Source organism: Kogia breviceps, chromosome 9 (genome assembly GCF_026419965.1).
Source record: "Kogia breviceps isolate mKogBre1 chromosome 9, mKogBre1 haplotype 1, whole genome shotgun sequence".
Classification (NCBI taxonomy): domain Eukaryota; kingdom Metazoa; phylum Chordata; class Mammalia; order Artiodactyla; family Physeteridae; genus Kogia; species Kogia breviceps.
Genome location: NC_081318.1, coordinates 7,499,956 through 7,517,493, shown reverse-complemented (window position 1 = coordinate 7,517,493; position 17,538 = coordinate 7,499,956). Strand labels below are relative to the sequence as shown.

The following is a 17,538-nucleotide window of genomic DNA, read 5'->3' as shown; positions in this document are numbered from 1 at the left end:
CTTTTTTTCCTCTTTCTTCTTCAGAATTGATCATTTTTGTTGGTCTGTCTTCATGAGTCTTATTTCGTTTCCACTCTGCTCTCAAGCCCATCCACTAAATAACTTATTCTAGGTAATATGTATTTCAGTTCTGGAATTTTTATTTGGGTTTTTTTTTCCATAGTTCGTTTTTTTACTGCAATTAATTTTCATTTGTTATGAGCCTGTTTTTCTTTGTTTCCTTGAGTATAGCTATAATAGTTGCTTTAAAATCCTTGTCTCCTAATTTGGACACAGTTCACCTCCAGGTTGGTCTCTGTTGCTTTTCTCTTGAGAGTGGGTCTCATTTTCCTGTTTCTTAGGTCTATAGGCTTGGGTTGTGCTTTTCCCTTCTTCCAGGACTAGGATACTCTGCAGTATACGCCACCTTTGGGTTGCTCTCTGGTGCCTTCAGACAGTTCTTTTTACACTTTTTCAGGTTTATAGTTACTATCCCACAGAAACGTGGTTAGATACGTCGGTACTGATAGCAGAACCAAAGTTTAAGTAGAACCTGAAGTTTCAGTGGCAGGTCCCGCAGGCTCCACAGTGACCTGGGCGCTGCCGGGGGCAGGATTGGGTTGGGGGTGGCCACGAGAGAGGTTTTCTGTTGGCAGGAATTCAGTAACTTACGCAAAGATTAATTAGTCAAAAGACAATACAGGCGTATGATTTGAGGATGTGTATATTTGCCTGAAAAACAAGAACTAAATCAAGAAACAGTAAAAGCGGTTGCTGCTGTGGGTTGGGAGGGGTGGATCATAACACGCTTGCTTTTTATTATAAGTTCTTCATTATTTCATCTAATTTAGATGTAAGTTGATAGAAGGAAACCTAAGTTTTATAAAGCAGGACGGCTCCTAACCACTACTATCTCTAGTCAGCACTGTCTCATGTTTTCCGTACCTGGATGGATAATGGTGAGGGTGATGCTAATTTGGGAATGAACGTTAAACTCTGGGTAGACATTGTAAAAGAGCTCTTAAGGGCTTTTTTTTTTTTTTTTTTTTGGTCCCCCATTAAAATTTTGCCTTTTAGTCTGTTCTGTGAGGCCCAGGGTTCCTTGCATTGTTTCCAGGTCCTCTTTGAGGAGGTGAGGCTGAGAGGAAGTAATGGTGGGGTGAGAGTGTGTTCTGGGCACAAAGAATACTTTGTGAAGAAGAAAGAATTCTGTCGTTAAAAGTTTAAAAAACCCTTGCTAGCCCTGCTCTCCCAAAGTAATGACCCTTAGTGTCTGGACAGATACATAAACTTTATCTACATGTCCAAAGGCACCATACTAAAATGCTCATTTCTGAGTTGTGCTTTTCACTTAACTGTTATCTTTTTAACATCTTTTTGTATCGATCTCTGCGTGGCCCACGTTCACTGACCCCAGGGCTGAGTGCACCCTTAGTGGGCGGCATGGCTCCGTGGTTGGTCAGCTGCTCCTCGTTACCTGCACCTGTGCCGAGTCTCCTGCCCCCCCCCCCCCCACCCCGCCCCCTTGTTCTTAGCCTGCAAACCATTAAGGACCATTCCAAGAGTATGGCCGGAAAGAGCAAAACCTTTTTTTTTTTTTTTAATTTATTTATTTACTTTTGGCTGTGTTGGGTCTTCGTTTCTGTGCCAGGGCTTTCTCCAGTTGCGGCGAGCGGGGGCCGCTCTTCATCGCGGTGCGCGGGCCTCTCACTGTCACGGCCTCTCCCTTTGTGGAGCACAGGCTCCAGACGCGCAGGCTCAGTAGTTGTGGCTCACGGACTTAGTTGCTCCGCGGCATGTGGGATCTTCCCAGACCAGGGCTCGAACCCATGTCCCCTGCGTTGGCAGGCAGATTCTTAACCACTGCGCCACCAGGGAAGCCCACAAAACCTTTTAATATCAAGCAGGCTCAGGATGGGAGCGGATTAGAAAGAAACCCCACCGTGGGCTATGGGCTGTGGCCTGCTCTCAGCTTTTCTTTATTTGTTCACAAGAACGTTGTGATAAATCTTTTTAAGTGTAAACCACTAATCTTTTAGTCAGTCAATATAAAAATTCCATCTAAACGCACTGTGTCAGATTTTAGCTGGCAGCGTTTTCGTAGTGTTACTTAAAGTAATGATACATATTATGACCAGAGTCTTGGATTAGATGAAATTTGGTAAATATATTGCAGTTTTTATAACCACTCTGTATTCTATGACAGTGTTAAAAGCTCCGTATTGTATCCTCAGGTGAATGCAACAGTGTGTTTAACTAATTATGTTTGACAAGTAGGTTGTTAGAATTCTTTTTATCATCTTCAGCAACGCTGTGATAGTTTGATAGCTAAATTAAAGTATTTGTGTGCTTCCATGATAATTTCACTATGATAAATGCTTGTGAGTATAATTACTCTATCAACTAGAATGCACTTGAATTTTGAATATTTCCAAATTTTATTCCAGAAAAAAATATAACCGTGTGTGCTCTGACCCCCAGTGGATAGATGCTCCCATGTTCCTGCACTTTGGCTATCACTGGGTTTGACTGTTTTGTTTTTTTAAAAAAACCTTTGTTAATTTAGTGGCTAGAGATTAATATTGCTGAGAAATAAAGGTCAGGCTGAACTAGATAACCTAAAAAATTCCCTAGAACCAAACACCTCGAACTGGGTGCTAGATACAAAGTGGGACTCTGTGCTGCCCAAGGATCTGGGTGAGAGGGGGGTAGGCTGGAAGCAGTGGTCACACAGAACAGGAGCAAAGCCTGTGCCCGGGCAAGAAGCTGAGGTTTCCATGGAAATCTTTAGTGAAAAGGTGAACTGGAAAACAAAATAATCGACCCACTCTCCCAGGTCGGCCCCTAGGAAAGTAGTTTGAGCCAAGGTCTGCATGTGAGGGGACTGGAGGGGAATCCGTCCTGAGAATTTGTCACCTCTGGTGTCTTTGGGATTTGAGTTTGTATTGCCAGCTTGCTGGGGGATTTCCCCAAGCTGGGACATTAACGTGAAAGCCCCTCTGAAAATGAGTCTTTTAAAAACCCCAAAGTTACGAAGTGAGGAGAGTCTCGGTCCATGTGAACAAGTCAGCGTATAGAACAAACAGCAGAACTAGAGCCTCAAGAACTTCAAATAGAAAGGTCTTTAGAGAACACTTCTAAGTGTATTAAAAACAGTTAGTGATGTAAAAGAGTCAAGAATATAAAGGAACAAAACACTATGGACAGTAAGACATCTTTTTAAAGAAATAGGGAAAATCTGCAAATGTAAAATAAAATTATTAAAAATAGCAAATTTGACACAGCTGGTAGAGAATCACTTGATGTGGTAGGTAGATCAAGAAAAATTAGAAAGTCCGAACAAAGATAAAGTGATGGAAGTAATTGAAGTTATAAATTGAGATAAGGAGGTGACATGAAAATGTAGCAGAGAAGCTAGGAGAAAATAGAAAGGGGACCAGAAGTGTTTGAAGAGGAAATAACCCAAGAATTTACCAGAATTGGTGAAAGCAAAATATGCATGCCACATTTTAAGGTAGCCAATACAAGAATTTGAATAAGATGTGTAACTCCAGCATAACAAAAGTACTACAGTAGAATAAGGAAACTATCAATCCAATATAAGGGAAGGGGGGAGAAAACAAGAAGCACAGAGAAAAAAAATTAAAATAGAAAATGCAAAATAAGGTGGTAGAAATTAATCGAGATAGCAGTAGAAACAGTATAATCTTAAAACCAAACCTGCCCATAAGAGACTGTCTGACTCCATTTCTATTTTAAAAGTGAATTTTACTGTGGTGATTCACCGTAGTCAAACCAAAACATAGAGATAGAAAAGTTGAAGGTAAAGAGGTGGAGTACAGGTGTTTGAGATGAACTCTAACCAAAATATAGGAAAAACCATATTAACATCAGATATGATAGATTTCTAAGGCCCTGTTGTTAAGAATAAACATGGTTACTTTCTAATGATAAAAAAGAACAAGTCACCAGGAATATAATTCTAAATTTGTACACTTATTAACAGGGCCTCAAGATATATGGCAGATGTTTTAGAGAATTATAAGACTAATTGACAAACCTATAACTGGATAGGGAGATTTTAATAATTTCTCAGTAGTTAATAAACAGACAAATCACTGACAATACAGAAGATCTGAAAAGCAAAAGTGACCAGCTTGCTTTAACAAACCATGTGTCCAGCAGTTAGAGAGTGGACATTTTTTCAAGCATGTGTAAAGAAAATCACTACATCTTCAGCTACAAGTCTCATCATATTTTAAAGAAACTATCCAAAAGATAACACTATCTGATTAATTTTTAAAAGAAATTAAAGGATTTTTTAAAAGGTTAAAAAAAATACAGTTTGGAAATCTAAAAAATTCTAAACTCTTAATCAAGATAACTAGCAATGGAAAAAAGAAAATATAACTGAATAAGGAAAATACATATCAGACTTAGATGATGTAGCCACAGAGGTGTAGAGCAGAAAGTCTGTAGGATTTTTTTGTTTTTTTTTTTAAATAAATTTATTTATTTTATTTTTATTTTTGGCTGTGTTGGGTCTTTGTTGCTGCACGTGGGCTTTCACTAGTTGTGGCGAGTGGGGGCTACTTTTCGTTGCGGTGCACGGCTCCTCATTGTGGTGGCTTCTCTTGTTGCGGAGCCACAGGCTCTAGGCGCGTGGGCTTCAGTAGTTGTGGCACGAGGGCTCAGTAGTTGTGGCTCGCGGGCTCTAGGTGCGCGGGCTTCAGTAGTTGTGGCACAAGGGCTCAGTAGTTGTGGCTCGCGGGCTCTTAGAGCACAGGCTCAGTAGTTGTGGCACACGGGCTTAGTTGCTACGTGGCATGTGGGATCTTCCCCGACCAGGGCTCGAACCCACATACTCTGCATTGGCAGGCGGATTCTTAACCACTGCACCACCAGGGAAGCCCAGAAAGTCTGTAGTTTTTAATGCTTATATTAAAAAGAACAAAGAGGACAAAGCTAAGCAACCAAATGAAGATTTATAGAAAGAGCAAATGTAAAGAAAGAAGTAAATTTAAAACAATAGAGATACAGGTACAGTGATGAAAATGGATAAATCTCACACTGGCTCCTTAAAAAGACTAATAGACAAGCCTCTGGCAAAATTAATAATAAAAATATTTTAAAAGGGGGACAATAAAATTAGCAGGCATTTTTTAAAAGAAGACTGAACTGGGCAGTGTACTTGAAAAGTTTATTGAAATGGACAGTTATCTAGAAGTAGCAATACATATAGTCAGGAAAAGATAGACCATTTAATGCGTGGTTTGTGAACCGTTGGTTTTCTATGCAGAGAAATGTAAAATCACTTTTCTTCTTCATGTTATATACAGTTTTAATCAAGGTGGATTAGAAATGTCAGATGTAAAAGAAAATACAGTAAAATCATGCCAAAATTTGGAACCTGCCAAAAGATCGTTAGCAGGGTCTAGCAACGAGCGAATGGATAAATTATAAATCTGTACTGTACAGTACATTACATACAGCTGTAACTATCTCAAATGTCAGAAACAAACTGGCAGAAGCAAATGTACATCGTGTTTGTGTAATCTAAAATTTGAAAACATGCAAAATAATTTCATATATTGTTCCACAGTAAAATATAAAACATTCATAGGAATGTTAGACACCAAATCACGGGGACATTTGCCCCTAGGGAAAGGGGGAGGAAGAGTGGGATTAGGGAGGAGTTGGTAGTGTGTCAGGTATACGCTGTATCATTTCATTTCCTAAAAAGTTGAGGGGGATTTGGATGGAATGAGACGGGCATGGGGATGTAATAAGATTTGTCCAAACTAGGTCATGAGTTTGCGAGAGTTCGTTGTGTATTATAGTCTGTGATTCTGTCTATATTTGAAATATTTAATAAAATGAGTCAGCATTTTATGGCATAGTTCTTTGATTACCACTGATTTTGAGGGGTTTCTTAGGTTTTTGGCTACGAATACGTATTTCTTTTAGCTTTTGGATTTTCTGTTGGAATCCTTGTTTCTTTAGAGACTAATTTTTTTCGCTTTGTTTTAAATTACCTTTACTTATTAAAGATAGTAACTTTAAGATATTTCTTAAAAAATAGTTTCAAAATTTCACATGAAGTGATTATATGACTTTGCTTAGAAAGGCCTTCTCCAGCCTCAGATCAAGAAAGTATTTGTGTGTATATTCTTTGTTTTATGGTTTCAGTTTGTATATTTTAATTCTTAATCTGTTTGTAATATATTTTGGAATATGAAGTTGTTTTGAAATCACCCTATAATGCCATTTATTCAATGATCTTTATCTGCTGACTTGAAGTAGTTTTTATATAACAAGTTCTTAAATACACCAGAATATTCTTTCATGATTTTTCTTTCTCTCTGAATCAGTATTGGTATCTTTCTGTTAATTTTATCCAAGTAAAGTACATGCAGGTAAACTGAAATAATATTAAAGGTTATAAAAAAAAATAGAGACCACATCTCCATCTCTCTCCGTAGTGCCTGGGTCCTGCTCTTTTCTGATTGGCCAGCTTTAGGCATCCATGACTTTCAGTTGTGATAGAGGACTCCGTCTCTTTCACTGCCGTGTCTTCTGCTTTTCAGTTTTCATTCTCAGAGGGTAGCTTTGGTTAAATCCACTTACAGATAATTTTAAAGTAAAGTTTTGGTTCTTTTTATATTTATGACATGCTTTTGGAAATATTCATAGCTGAGCATTATAATAGACTACGGTCATAGCTTGTTGTTTTCCTTAAAGTAGATAATTGCTTTTTTTCTTTTCATTTGCAACCTCTTCTTTGTACATTTGCCAGTTCTTTTCTTACCTTCTCATATACTCTCAGGACAGTTTTCCACAAGGTAATGGCATTAGATGATCTTGAAGGTCCAGAGTTTTCTTGGTGACCTTCCTCTAGGATGTTGCATCCTCCTCGGCTGGCTGACTCTTAGCTTTATTGGTGTGTGAATGGGATGTTTTTTCCACTCTAACAGGTTTTGGTTGATACATGGGAAACATTGATACTGAAGTATCTTATAAGAAAATATGTTCATATTAATCACTGTTGACATTGATGATGCATGTTGATTTCCTTGACTTTTCTCCAAGTCACGTTTATAACTACTGCACAAGTGTTCACCAGTCAAACCAAGCTCGTGGGGCTGGTGTCCCTCCTTCTAAATCAAAAAAGGGGCAGACGCCGGGGGGAGCTCAGTTTGTTGGCTTGGAATTGTACAAACGGCTTAAAGAATTTTTGAAGAATTACTTGACAAATCTTCTTAAGGTAAGATGTTTTATATGTATACTGAGCATTTATAGTAGAATGTTTTAAAAAAAAAAAAGGTAGTGAAATAATGATTCTGTTGATAAGTTAACTCTTTCACTGTCATTTTTTCATTGTTTTTGTCATTGATATGTGCCTGAAGAATTGATATGTACCTGAAGATGTTTTGCTCTTGCTTAGTCATTTACCTGTTGTGAAGGTGAAATCTTCAGAAGCCCATATTCTGTTCTTTGATTTGTTAAATTAGAAGTTTTTGATAGCCTTTCACCGTAGTAGTACTTTCCTTAAATTACTAACCATTTGATATTTGGTTGTTAGAGACTGATGAACCTTTTTAAAAGCACATGAGTATGAAGGCAAATTACCTATATTACATTTTGAACCCAATGTGCTATTCTGGATCAAAATGTATAGAAGACTGTAAGGTTATCCCGCCTTCGGTAATCACATTTTCCGACGTGTTCTCGCCTTTTCTACATGGCCGTGTGGTATATTTCAGAACTATAATGAAATTGTGCCCTTGGCTGGGTGGGTTTCACCACGGACATACATTCCTCCTGCCCTGAGCCTTTTGCTTGGACAGTGATGTGGTTTTTCCCCTTCATCGTCTGCCTTTTTCTTCCTCAGTCTCCATCCTGTGTAGCAAAGGCAGTGTGATGCCTTCCATCCAGCCACAGGATGGCCAAGTGGCTTCTTCATCTGGAGCTGCGCACGTGATGTAGGGTGTGTACGCTGGGAAGGCGGCGCGCTCTGTGTATATACTTGAGAGATTTTTTATTTACACAGATAACAGGCAGAAAACTTCAGCATGCTCCACCTTTGATTTTCTTAATATATTTTACAAGGTAATTGGAAGCCTAACATCATTTCAACAGACCATAATGGACTGACCACAAGTCGTGACTAAGGTGGTATTATTTTCCACGTTCCTAAGCAGTCTTGCTGAAGCCACTGTGTCCTCCTTGCTTTTATTCACAACACTTTGTAAAGTGAACACTGGAATTAATTATTCTTTAGTACTGAAGTGAGGAACAGTGTACTGTGTTTTGAAAGGTGCTGACAGCCATGCCATCAGCGATATTATTTTTTGCATTTGAAAAAAGGTCATCTACTATAATCCAGAATAGCTTAGCTTTACATGTTCGGGTTCATTTCTTGTTATTTAAATGAACACAGATTTGGTTGTATCCAGATACGGTCAGGTTTTCACGTGGCTTGTCGGATCCCTTGTGCAGCGTGTTATTTACGGAGCTTCCATCCTGTGGAGCTTTTTATTCTGCCAGTTGAAGGGCCCCAGGCTGAGAAGTTCAGGGCTGGCCCCAGGCCCTTAGTTCATGGAGGGGCTGCCCTCTCCCAGCTCCCCCTGAAGTGCTGCTACAGCACGTTTTAATTATACTGCAATTTAATGCCCCATTTTTAAAGGGTAAGACTTAACTTTGTAGATGTCATTAATACCTAAGAAAAAATTTCAAGTTACTTTCCTTCAAATAAAAATTTGCGGTTTAAGTTGTAGACATTTCAGTAAAAATAATTTGGTAAATGAACATTGTCCTCGTGAGGCCTTGTTAAAGAAGAAATATTGCACCATTGTACTGTATGCTTTATTTTTTACAAAAATGCAGCAGATTACCACAAAGAGCTATAGATTTTTATAAGTTTTAAGTAAATTTAATGAAGGAAGAAGATGCAGTAAAAAATGGAATAGTATCAGCCCCGTGGTCTAAATTGTTAATTGGACATTTTGATTAATTTTTTAACGGAAAATACCAAAAATAGGGGTAAGTTGAGGTAAATTCTTCATTTGTTAATATAAAGGAATTACCCTCATATTCTAAAAAGTTCAGTCTTTTTGTGAATGTTATATGCATATTAATACCATGAAGAAAGTTCTAGTTTGAGATCAAAGCATTTTCATTAAAATTCTCTTTAGTAGTGGAATCCTCATGAGCTGCTTTCTTGGGAGAATTTGTAGTAAATGAGCGTGTTTTGTGTACAGAATAACTCAGAGAACCCGTCTAAAACCGGACACCTCAGTGTATCTGAATGCGGTAGATGTGTTTCAGTTAACTTTTATCTCTAATTGATCGGGTGACAAATTCGTCATCCGAAAGCCTTGGTGGACTTGCGTTTAGGACGGAGAAGATTTGATGGACGAGAGTGTTCTGAAGTTCTACACCCAGCAGTGGGAGGACTACCGGTTCTCCAGCAAAGTGCTGAACGGGATCTGCGCCTACCTCAACAGACACTGGGTCCGCCGCGAATGTGACGAAGGCCGGAAAGGAATCTACGAAATTTACTCCGTAAGCTTTTTCTTACACACCTTTCAGATGTGTGTTTTCTTAGGGACACATCTTCCTTCCCAGTAGGAGATCTAGGCAAATAGTAAGCAACGTTCAGACTGGTGAGCCAAAACGTCCCTTGTTTTCATTTATCAGTGAATGGCCCTTAGATATTTTGTGGCGAGAAAAGAGAAAGCTGAGTAATTGGAGTTCTAGACGCCCCTGCGTTTACTTGTTAAAAGTTTCTTCTTCAGTTATCTGACCGGCCATCAGGCTGATCCCGGAGCTGTGTCCCCGTTTTAGCACAGCCCAAGTCCTGCACCCTGGACACGGCAGGCAAAGCGGGTCCCTTGCTTGGGACTCAAGCCTCGGTGATCAGCCATCCACGGTCTTTTGGGGTCTGGGAAACTGCTTCAGGGGAGGGGACTGTGATGTGAAATTCCATTCTACCCACACAATATACAAAGTAATATGAGTCATGACACTTAACAGAATTCAAAATTGAGGGTTTTTTTTTTTTTTTTAAGACTGCATGGAAATAAATTTTGAAGAGGCAAAATTTGAATTGTTACATCACCTTCATTAGTATGTTTCTTCAGTCAAGGGAGCTTTTCCAGGCTCACTGGTTTTCAAAGTGTGGTCCCCAGACTTGCGGCATCAGTGTTACCTGGGAACTTGTTAGAAATGCAAGTAATTGGGCCTCAGCCTACACTGACTTCACTAGAGACTCTGGAGCTGGGGCCCAGCAGTGTGTTTTTAGCAAGCCCTCCAGGTGATTCTGTTGCACTGTCGAGTTTGAGAACCAGTCAAGGGAGGACTCAGAACAACAGAACAGTCTATCTGTTCATAGTAGGCTCTCAGATACACAGACAGTACCTTTTTTGAATGAGTGGTGTTAAAATGTCAAGTTCTGCATAATGAGATTATCTCCATATCCAAGAATGTTGCTGTAATAGCAATGCTTTGTTGCTTTGCTTTTGGCAAATTTAATTAAAAGAAATGTGCCATAGATGCATGACAAGTTTTTATTATCTTACTATTTGTGTAGCTCAGTTTCTATACCAAACGGTTATTGCTTCATAATGGTACTTTGTTATATAATTTTAACAGAACTTTCTAGGTTTAGTGTTTTGATTTGAGTCTTTCTTTTGTAGTTCACCTTGTCTTTTCCACTTACAAATGCTCTCTTGAGACTGAAAGTTGTCAATGTAGGAATCAGCATTATTTTCGTTGATTTCCTCTTGGCTGCATGACCTAAAACACCACCATATATATGCGCTATAATAACATCACATGCTCCTAGAAATTATTACAGTCTTTAAACTTTTTTGTGTACTGTTTTCAAGATTTGACTGCTTTTTTTTTTTTCCTTTTCTTTCTTACTTTTTTTTTTTACTTTCAAAATTCGTAGTTTCTACATCCCTAAATGCTGTAGTGAGTTTGGAAATGCAATATGCAGCCATAACTCATAGCAAAGGCCAGTTAACACCCCTCTCCAGAAACAGTATTTCCTTTGCCTGCTCTTGCAGGGAGCCTGTTGAATTCATTTAAAGTTCGAATATCAGTTGACACATGGAACAGTTCTTGTACAGTGATACCTCATTGCATTTTCCAGACTCTCCAGAAGACGGGGATGCTTTGTCATGAACTATAAAGATTTACTGGGGCTTCCCTGGTGGCGCAGTGGTTGAGAGTCCGCCTGCCCATGCAGGGGACACGGGTTCGTGCCCCGGTCCGGGAAGATCCCACGTGCCGCGGAGCGGCTGGGCCCGTGAGCCATGGCCGCTGAGCCTGCGCGTCCGGAGCCCGTGCTCCGCAGCGGGAGAGGCCACAACAGTGAGAGGCCCGCGTACCACAAAAAAAAAAAAAAAAAAAAAAAGATTTACTTTTTTCCCTGATAATTTTGTCTTTCCCTTCAATTATAGAAAGTTGTGGGCTTCCTTTCCAGTAACCAGAGCGCATAAACTAATTTCATTATTAACACGTTAAAGTGATTCAGCAAGACTTTTTCCCAAAATCTGTCCTTCTGAACTTTCTCTGGTTTACCTTCGGTGCTGCTTTCTTATCTTGCCTTTTCTTCCTTCAAAGTGACAGATTATCCCAAGTCAAATTAGGTCTGCCTAGTGCTGTCTTAACTTAACAAAAATGTTTGGGAAGAGTTATTTTTAAAGGTGCAATATCTTTACTGGAAGTTCGTGGCCACACGTTGCGTTTGCCTTGCCTCCCCCTGCACTGACGGGGTCTGAGGAGCGACGGCGAGTCTGCACAGGGAGAGTTTCCTTCAAAACCGTGCCCCACAGGGTGCATTTTTCCTGAAAAATAAGACTCTTTCTTCCCAGAGTCTTTTTGGGTAGCATAATTCCTAATTCTGAAACAACCTTTTTATTCTAATAGTACTTGAGTATATATTGTTCATGCTTTACTGAAAATATTTTTCTATTAAATAGTGCTTTCAAGTTGCCCTTTCTTTGGTAGAACTTTTTTCATTTTGTAAATTAAATTTACACATAATCTTTTCAGAACTGTATTATCTTACATAAACCCAGTTTTATCTATGGTTAAATTTGGGGGAAAATAAGACTGATAGTATTTACATTTAAATTAATTTCTCAGCAGTTTGTATTTGAGTGTTAAGTTGTATAAATTTGAGTTTTAACTTAACTGAATAATACCTTTCTCAACAATTTAAAAACCATATATGAATTGTAACATTTCTCTTTGGGGGAACATTTTACAGTAACTTTCTGACATAACCTCTATTGAGAAGTTACAAGACTTTTAAAAATGCATCATACGCACACATACTAGTAAAATGGGAAATTTGAATAATTTATGTATAATAAACTGCATTCATTTAAGATGCAGTTTGATGCATTTACAGTTGTATGCATCCATGTAACATAAAACACCATGATAAAGATACAGAACTTATTAGATATTTAAGGTTTATTATTTATTTTACTGAGTATTAGGAAACTATGATAAATGGAATTATCTTTATTAAATGTGTTAGGTCAAAACATACATTTGAGTCAGAGAACAATTTTATACATTGAGTCCACCGTTGCCCTTTAGGCTAATATGTATGTTCTCCTAAAATCCAGATTTTCTTTTTACCTCAACTATTAAAATGTGAGCTGATAGGGCTTCCCTGGTGGCGCAGTGGTTGAGAGTCCGCCTGCCGATGCAGGGGACACAGGTTCGTGCCCCGGTCCGGGAAGATCCCACATGCCGCGGAGCGGCTGGGCCCGTGAGCCGTGGCTGCTGAGCCTGCGCGTCCGGAGCCTGTGCTCCGCAACGGGAGAGGCCACAACAGTGAGAGGCCCGCGTACCGCCAAAAAAAAAAAAAAAAAAAAAAAAAATGTGAGCTGATAAACGTCTGTACTTTGATACCTTTTGAAGTTGTTAAGAGAATGGCTCTCTGATTTCATCATGATGATTTTTACCAAGTTTATAATCTAGAAATATTGATACATGTAATCTAGGATTCAGTCTATTTCCTATGACTTCAGCTTTGGAAAAAGCATAGTAAAAGTATAGTCATTTAATACTGTTCCTTTTTCTTTTCACCCAGCTTGCATTGGTGACTTGGAGAGATTGTCTTTTCAGGCCATTGAATAAACAGGTACCTACTTGTGTGAGTGTGTGCATGTTTTCTTATTAAAACCCCTTCCAGATTTCATTTCTTAGCCATTGTCTTCCTCACTCCTTTGGAATGTCCTAGGAGTGCCTCTCATCTTGCATTTAATGGATTCTAATGTTTAAGAGCTGTGTAGTAACATAATGTTGGGTTGGCTAAAAACCCGAACGAACTTTTTGGCCAGCCCAGTACATACTGTAGTCTGTAATCTACATGTTTTCTTCCTATATCCTTTCTAAAGGTAACAAATGCTGTTTTAAAACTGATTGAAAAGGAAAGAAATGGTGAAACCATCAATACAAGACTGATAAGCGGAGTTGTACAGTCTTACGGTAAACAATGTCCCTTTAATTTATTCAAAGTTGTATATCGGGTGACAGTTACATAACAGTGCTCCAGTAGATTTATTTTCAGGTAGTTTAGTATTATCAAGAATATTGTTAGCATTCACAAAGGTACTCAGAATTCTCTTTGTGTCAGTGTGATGCGGTTTGATTTTACCCATTATAAAAATTGTTTGATCTTTGTGCCCTAAGGAAATTTTGATGGACTAGACATTTGACATTTGAATTATTTTCTTTTCTGGTCTCATACTGAATTACTGGATATATATGCTAGAGTGTCATTAATGGAGCCGAATGATAACAGATTGAGAAACCTAAAAAGTAATACAGTATTTTAAAAGCTTAGGGAGCATTGTATTTCTTTGAAAGTTTAGAATTAGGCATTCTTACTTCTTGTAAGCTTTTAGAAATATAAACGTTCTCTGAATGAACTTCATGATATCTTGAAACATGCCTGGCCATCCGTCAGAATTACTTGCTTTTGTGTGTCTTGGATTTTTTTCTTTTTTCTTTTATTGAAAGTATACTTTACTACCAGTGAATAACAGATCTGCCTTATGCCCTGTTATCTTATTCTTACCTTTTAAGCATAACTTAAACTGAATGCTACACCTAAGTATATTCCTTAAAATATAACCAAAAATAGGGCAGTTGAAATGTAGTTCCTATTTACTTCCAGTGGAACTGGGACTGAATGAAGATGATGCCTTTGCGAAGGGCCCAACGCTAACAGTGTACAAAGAATCCTTTGAGTCTCAGTTTTTGGCTGACACAGAGAGATTTTATACCAGAGAGAGTACCGAATTCTTGCAGCAGAACCCGGTTACTGAATACATGAAAAAGGTAAGCTTAAACATGGTACTTAAAGGAGGCTTAAGTTGCAAGTTACTGCTGCTCAAATGAATTATTCTTTTTAATATATGCAACTTTCTTCAAAGTCATTTCTTAGGCACTGTTATCCTGTAGTGTCTGTAAGCCAGGTGCAGATGGTTTCTCCCGGTTCGCCAAGGAGCTTTTATAAATTAATTTGATAATCATGCCTCAGTGTTCCCCTTACTGATCGGAGGGGAGATAACCGTAATAGTTGTGTGACTTTCGTGTTTTGAACTGTCTCTACTACAATAGAATACAATGTATACATTCTATCCTGTGTATTCTATCCTGTGTATCTAACAGGAGCCACGGTCTTACGTCAATGAGAAACTAGTTTTTGAGAAACAAATATCTTCAAACTTTAAGCTTTTGCTTTTTTGCTTCTGAAATATCCCCTAAAAATCTATATATCACAGTCTTCAAGTTTGCATTAGAGGAGAAGTCCTTCTGAGAGAACAGGATAGAAGTCTTAGATAAGAAAAAATCCAAGGTCGGTGTCTGTATCATAAATCTTTTTCTGCATTAAGTGATGTTACAGTGAAGTTCTAGTGGGGTTATTCTTCTTTCTCCTTCTCGGGAATACAGGTGTCCCAGACTTACGCTCTGAGGACTGACCTAAGTCAGGAGGCAGCGAACTTTCTATGAAGGGCCAGATGGTAAATATTTCAGACCTTGTGCACATGTGGTCTCTCTTGCAACTGTTCAGCTCTGCCGTTGTAGCGCAGAAGCAGCCATGGCAACTTCTAAACAGTGAGTGCAGTGGTGTTCCAATAAGAGTTTACTTACAGGCAGGATTTTGCCCACAGGCTATGGCTGCTGACTGAGACTTCAGGGCAAGGAGACTTCCAGGGAGTCAGGGGCTGACTGTGTCTGACACCTGCTTTTTTCCCTTTATTCTCAGTTCGCTTGGAGAGCAAATGCACTGCAGAATCACTTTCTCCATGTGCTGAGATCGGAAGTTAGTAAGTCAGAAAGAGCAACAAACAGCTCCCCCTTCTAACCATGTAGAGAAGGTCCTCCCCAATTTGTCTGTGACATGCCTAGTGCATTTTCCCATAAGAGATAGTGATTATAAGTTGCCCTTACAAGTTTGAAGCTGAAAGTCCTTGACAAATTTCTGATACCTCAAAACCTAACAAAAGTGGAACTCTTCAGAAGTATTATACTTGGAGTAGTGATAGTTCCTTGTGTATATTTATGGATTAAATTAGCTTTTGTTTGCCAGTCTAGAACCTAACCAGCTTACAGAGAGTTTCTAACAGCTGCCTGACAAATCTGTTTTAAATCTAAGCGTTGCCTGTTACTTCATTTTTTTATTTTGGCAGTGTAGTTTTTCATAAAGACATATTTTATTGAACTCTACTATATATGGTGATCCTTTTAAAACTGTATGTTTTTAGAAGTGGGGCCTTTTATCGGGGTACACGTCCACAAGCGTGGTTCAGGCCTTTTCATTTTACAGACTACTTAGTGAATTGCAGTTACCTGCTATCCACAACAAGGAAGGTAGTAGTGCTTTGGTACAAGGAAATCCGCTTTGTAGGCCAGGGCTATGTCAGCACTCCCAAAGCAGGGAAATCGGCTTTTAAAATCGGACCTGGAAAAAAAAAAAAAAATCGGACCTGGGACCAAAGGCAGCTTGAGGAGCGAAGATTTCCAGTGGCCTGGATGTTTGCAGCCCGGTGTGAGCTCTGCCTTCAGCAGAGAGCGTGCTTCCAGCGTCCTTGCTCTCTGAGAGGGGATTTCTTCCTAGAGGCGTTAAAGGTTTGGCCCACATCTGGTTGGATCTTACCCAAACATGACATCCATCCATTCTGAAAGTCCATAATGCAGAGACTCTGTGAGCATGAAATTGGAATTTCACCGTGTGAACAATTCTACCCTTACCTATAGCTGTGGCCTTGCCTCTCAAACTGAGCTATGGGTCTAATTTAAAATCCCTGCTCCACCATTTACTAGGGGGTTGACCTTAACCTTTCTGTTCCTCAGCTTCCTCATCTATAAAATGGGGATAATTTATTATTATTATTATTATTATATATTATTTGATGCTTGGCAAAGAGCAAGCATGATATAAGTGTTTGGTATTACACACATACATTGTTTAGAACCTTCAGTATATGCCTGAGAATGCGCAAAACCATGGGATAAATTGTGGCACATTTTATTCAATAACTTAAGAAATTACATTTATATTAAAACATTCTATCAGGAAGTAGAATACAAAACTCATGAACAATATTGAGATAAAGCATGAACTTTCAAGAAATACTCTGCTTTTAGCAGCCAGTTTGGGCTAGATGTGCAAATTCCCTGGTGTGGCAGGGGGTCTATGTTCCCATTTCTTTTTTTGCTGTACGCAGGCCTCTCACTGTCGTGGCCTCTCCCGTTGCGGAGCACAGGCTCCGGACGCGCAGGCTCAGCGGCCACGGCTCACGGGCCCAGCCGCTCCGCGGCCTGTGGGATCTTCCCGGACCGGGGCACGAACCCGCGTCCCCTGCATCGGCAGGCGGACTCTCAACCACTGCGCCACCAGGGAAGCCCAAGGGTTTTTTTTTTTTTTTTTTTTTTTTTTAATGTTTCCATTTCTGTGTTGTTAGGAATCTTTTAGTGGAAACAGTTGGGAATCTTTGGCTTTCCTTCTCCTGATGACTTCGATGAGTGAATACCCCTGAGCCATATTAGTGTTTTAGCATATCTTACTGTCTCATCTGAGCTACGGAAAAAACTTGTGACTCTTCTAGGTTTCTAATGTCATTTTTTAAAACTTTAAAAATAAAGGATACCTTATTTCATTAATTTGCTTACTTTTTTGGTCTTTTTTTTTCATTTTGTTTTTCCTGCATACTGATCCTAATAGAATTAATAGGAACAGTCTCTAATTGCTTAACTTTATTTAGTCTTTCTGAATTTGATCTGGGTGTTCTGATAAGTACAATGCTGATCAAGAGCTTATTTGCCTTCAAATCAACAAAGAACGTAAATGACTGTCCTTCCTAAAACCTAATGACATAACTAACACCCAGGACCTTGGGCGTTTCACCAACCTCAGAGACACTGCGGGCTCAGGTTCAGACCACTGCGAGAAAGCAAGTCACTCGGATTTCCTGGTTTCCCAGGGCATAACGCCATACTGTAGTCTGAAATGTGGAGAATAGC

The 17,538-nt window shown here is 39.2% G+C and overlaps 1 protein-coding gene across 3 annotated transcripts in view; it reads left to right on the top strand.

Annotated features, from left to right (window-relative positions):
* Nucleotides 1–17,538, top strand: part of CUL1 (cullin 1) — a 106,464-nt gene that overhangs the window by 55,295 nt on the left and 33,631 nt on the right. For all 3 annotated transcript variants that reach the window (XM_067041936.1, XM_059074274.2, XM_059074273.2), the window contains exons 3-7: nucleotides 7,069–7,243; nucleotides 9,376–9,543; nucleotides 13,097–13,147; nucleotides 13,404–13,494; nucleotides 14,186–14,349. In XM_067041936.1, the coding sequence (XP_066898037.1) occupies nucleotides 7,069–7,243; nucleotides 9,376–9,543; nucleotides 13,097–13,147; nucleotides 13,404–13,494; nucleotides 14,186–14,349 (649 nt within the window). The remainder of the gene's footprint in view (nucleotides 1–7,068; nucleotides 7,244–9,375; nucleotides 9,544–13,096; nucleotides 13,148–13,403; nucleotides 13,495–14,185; nucleotides 14,350–17,538) is intronic.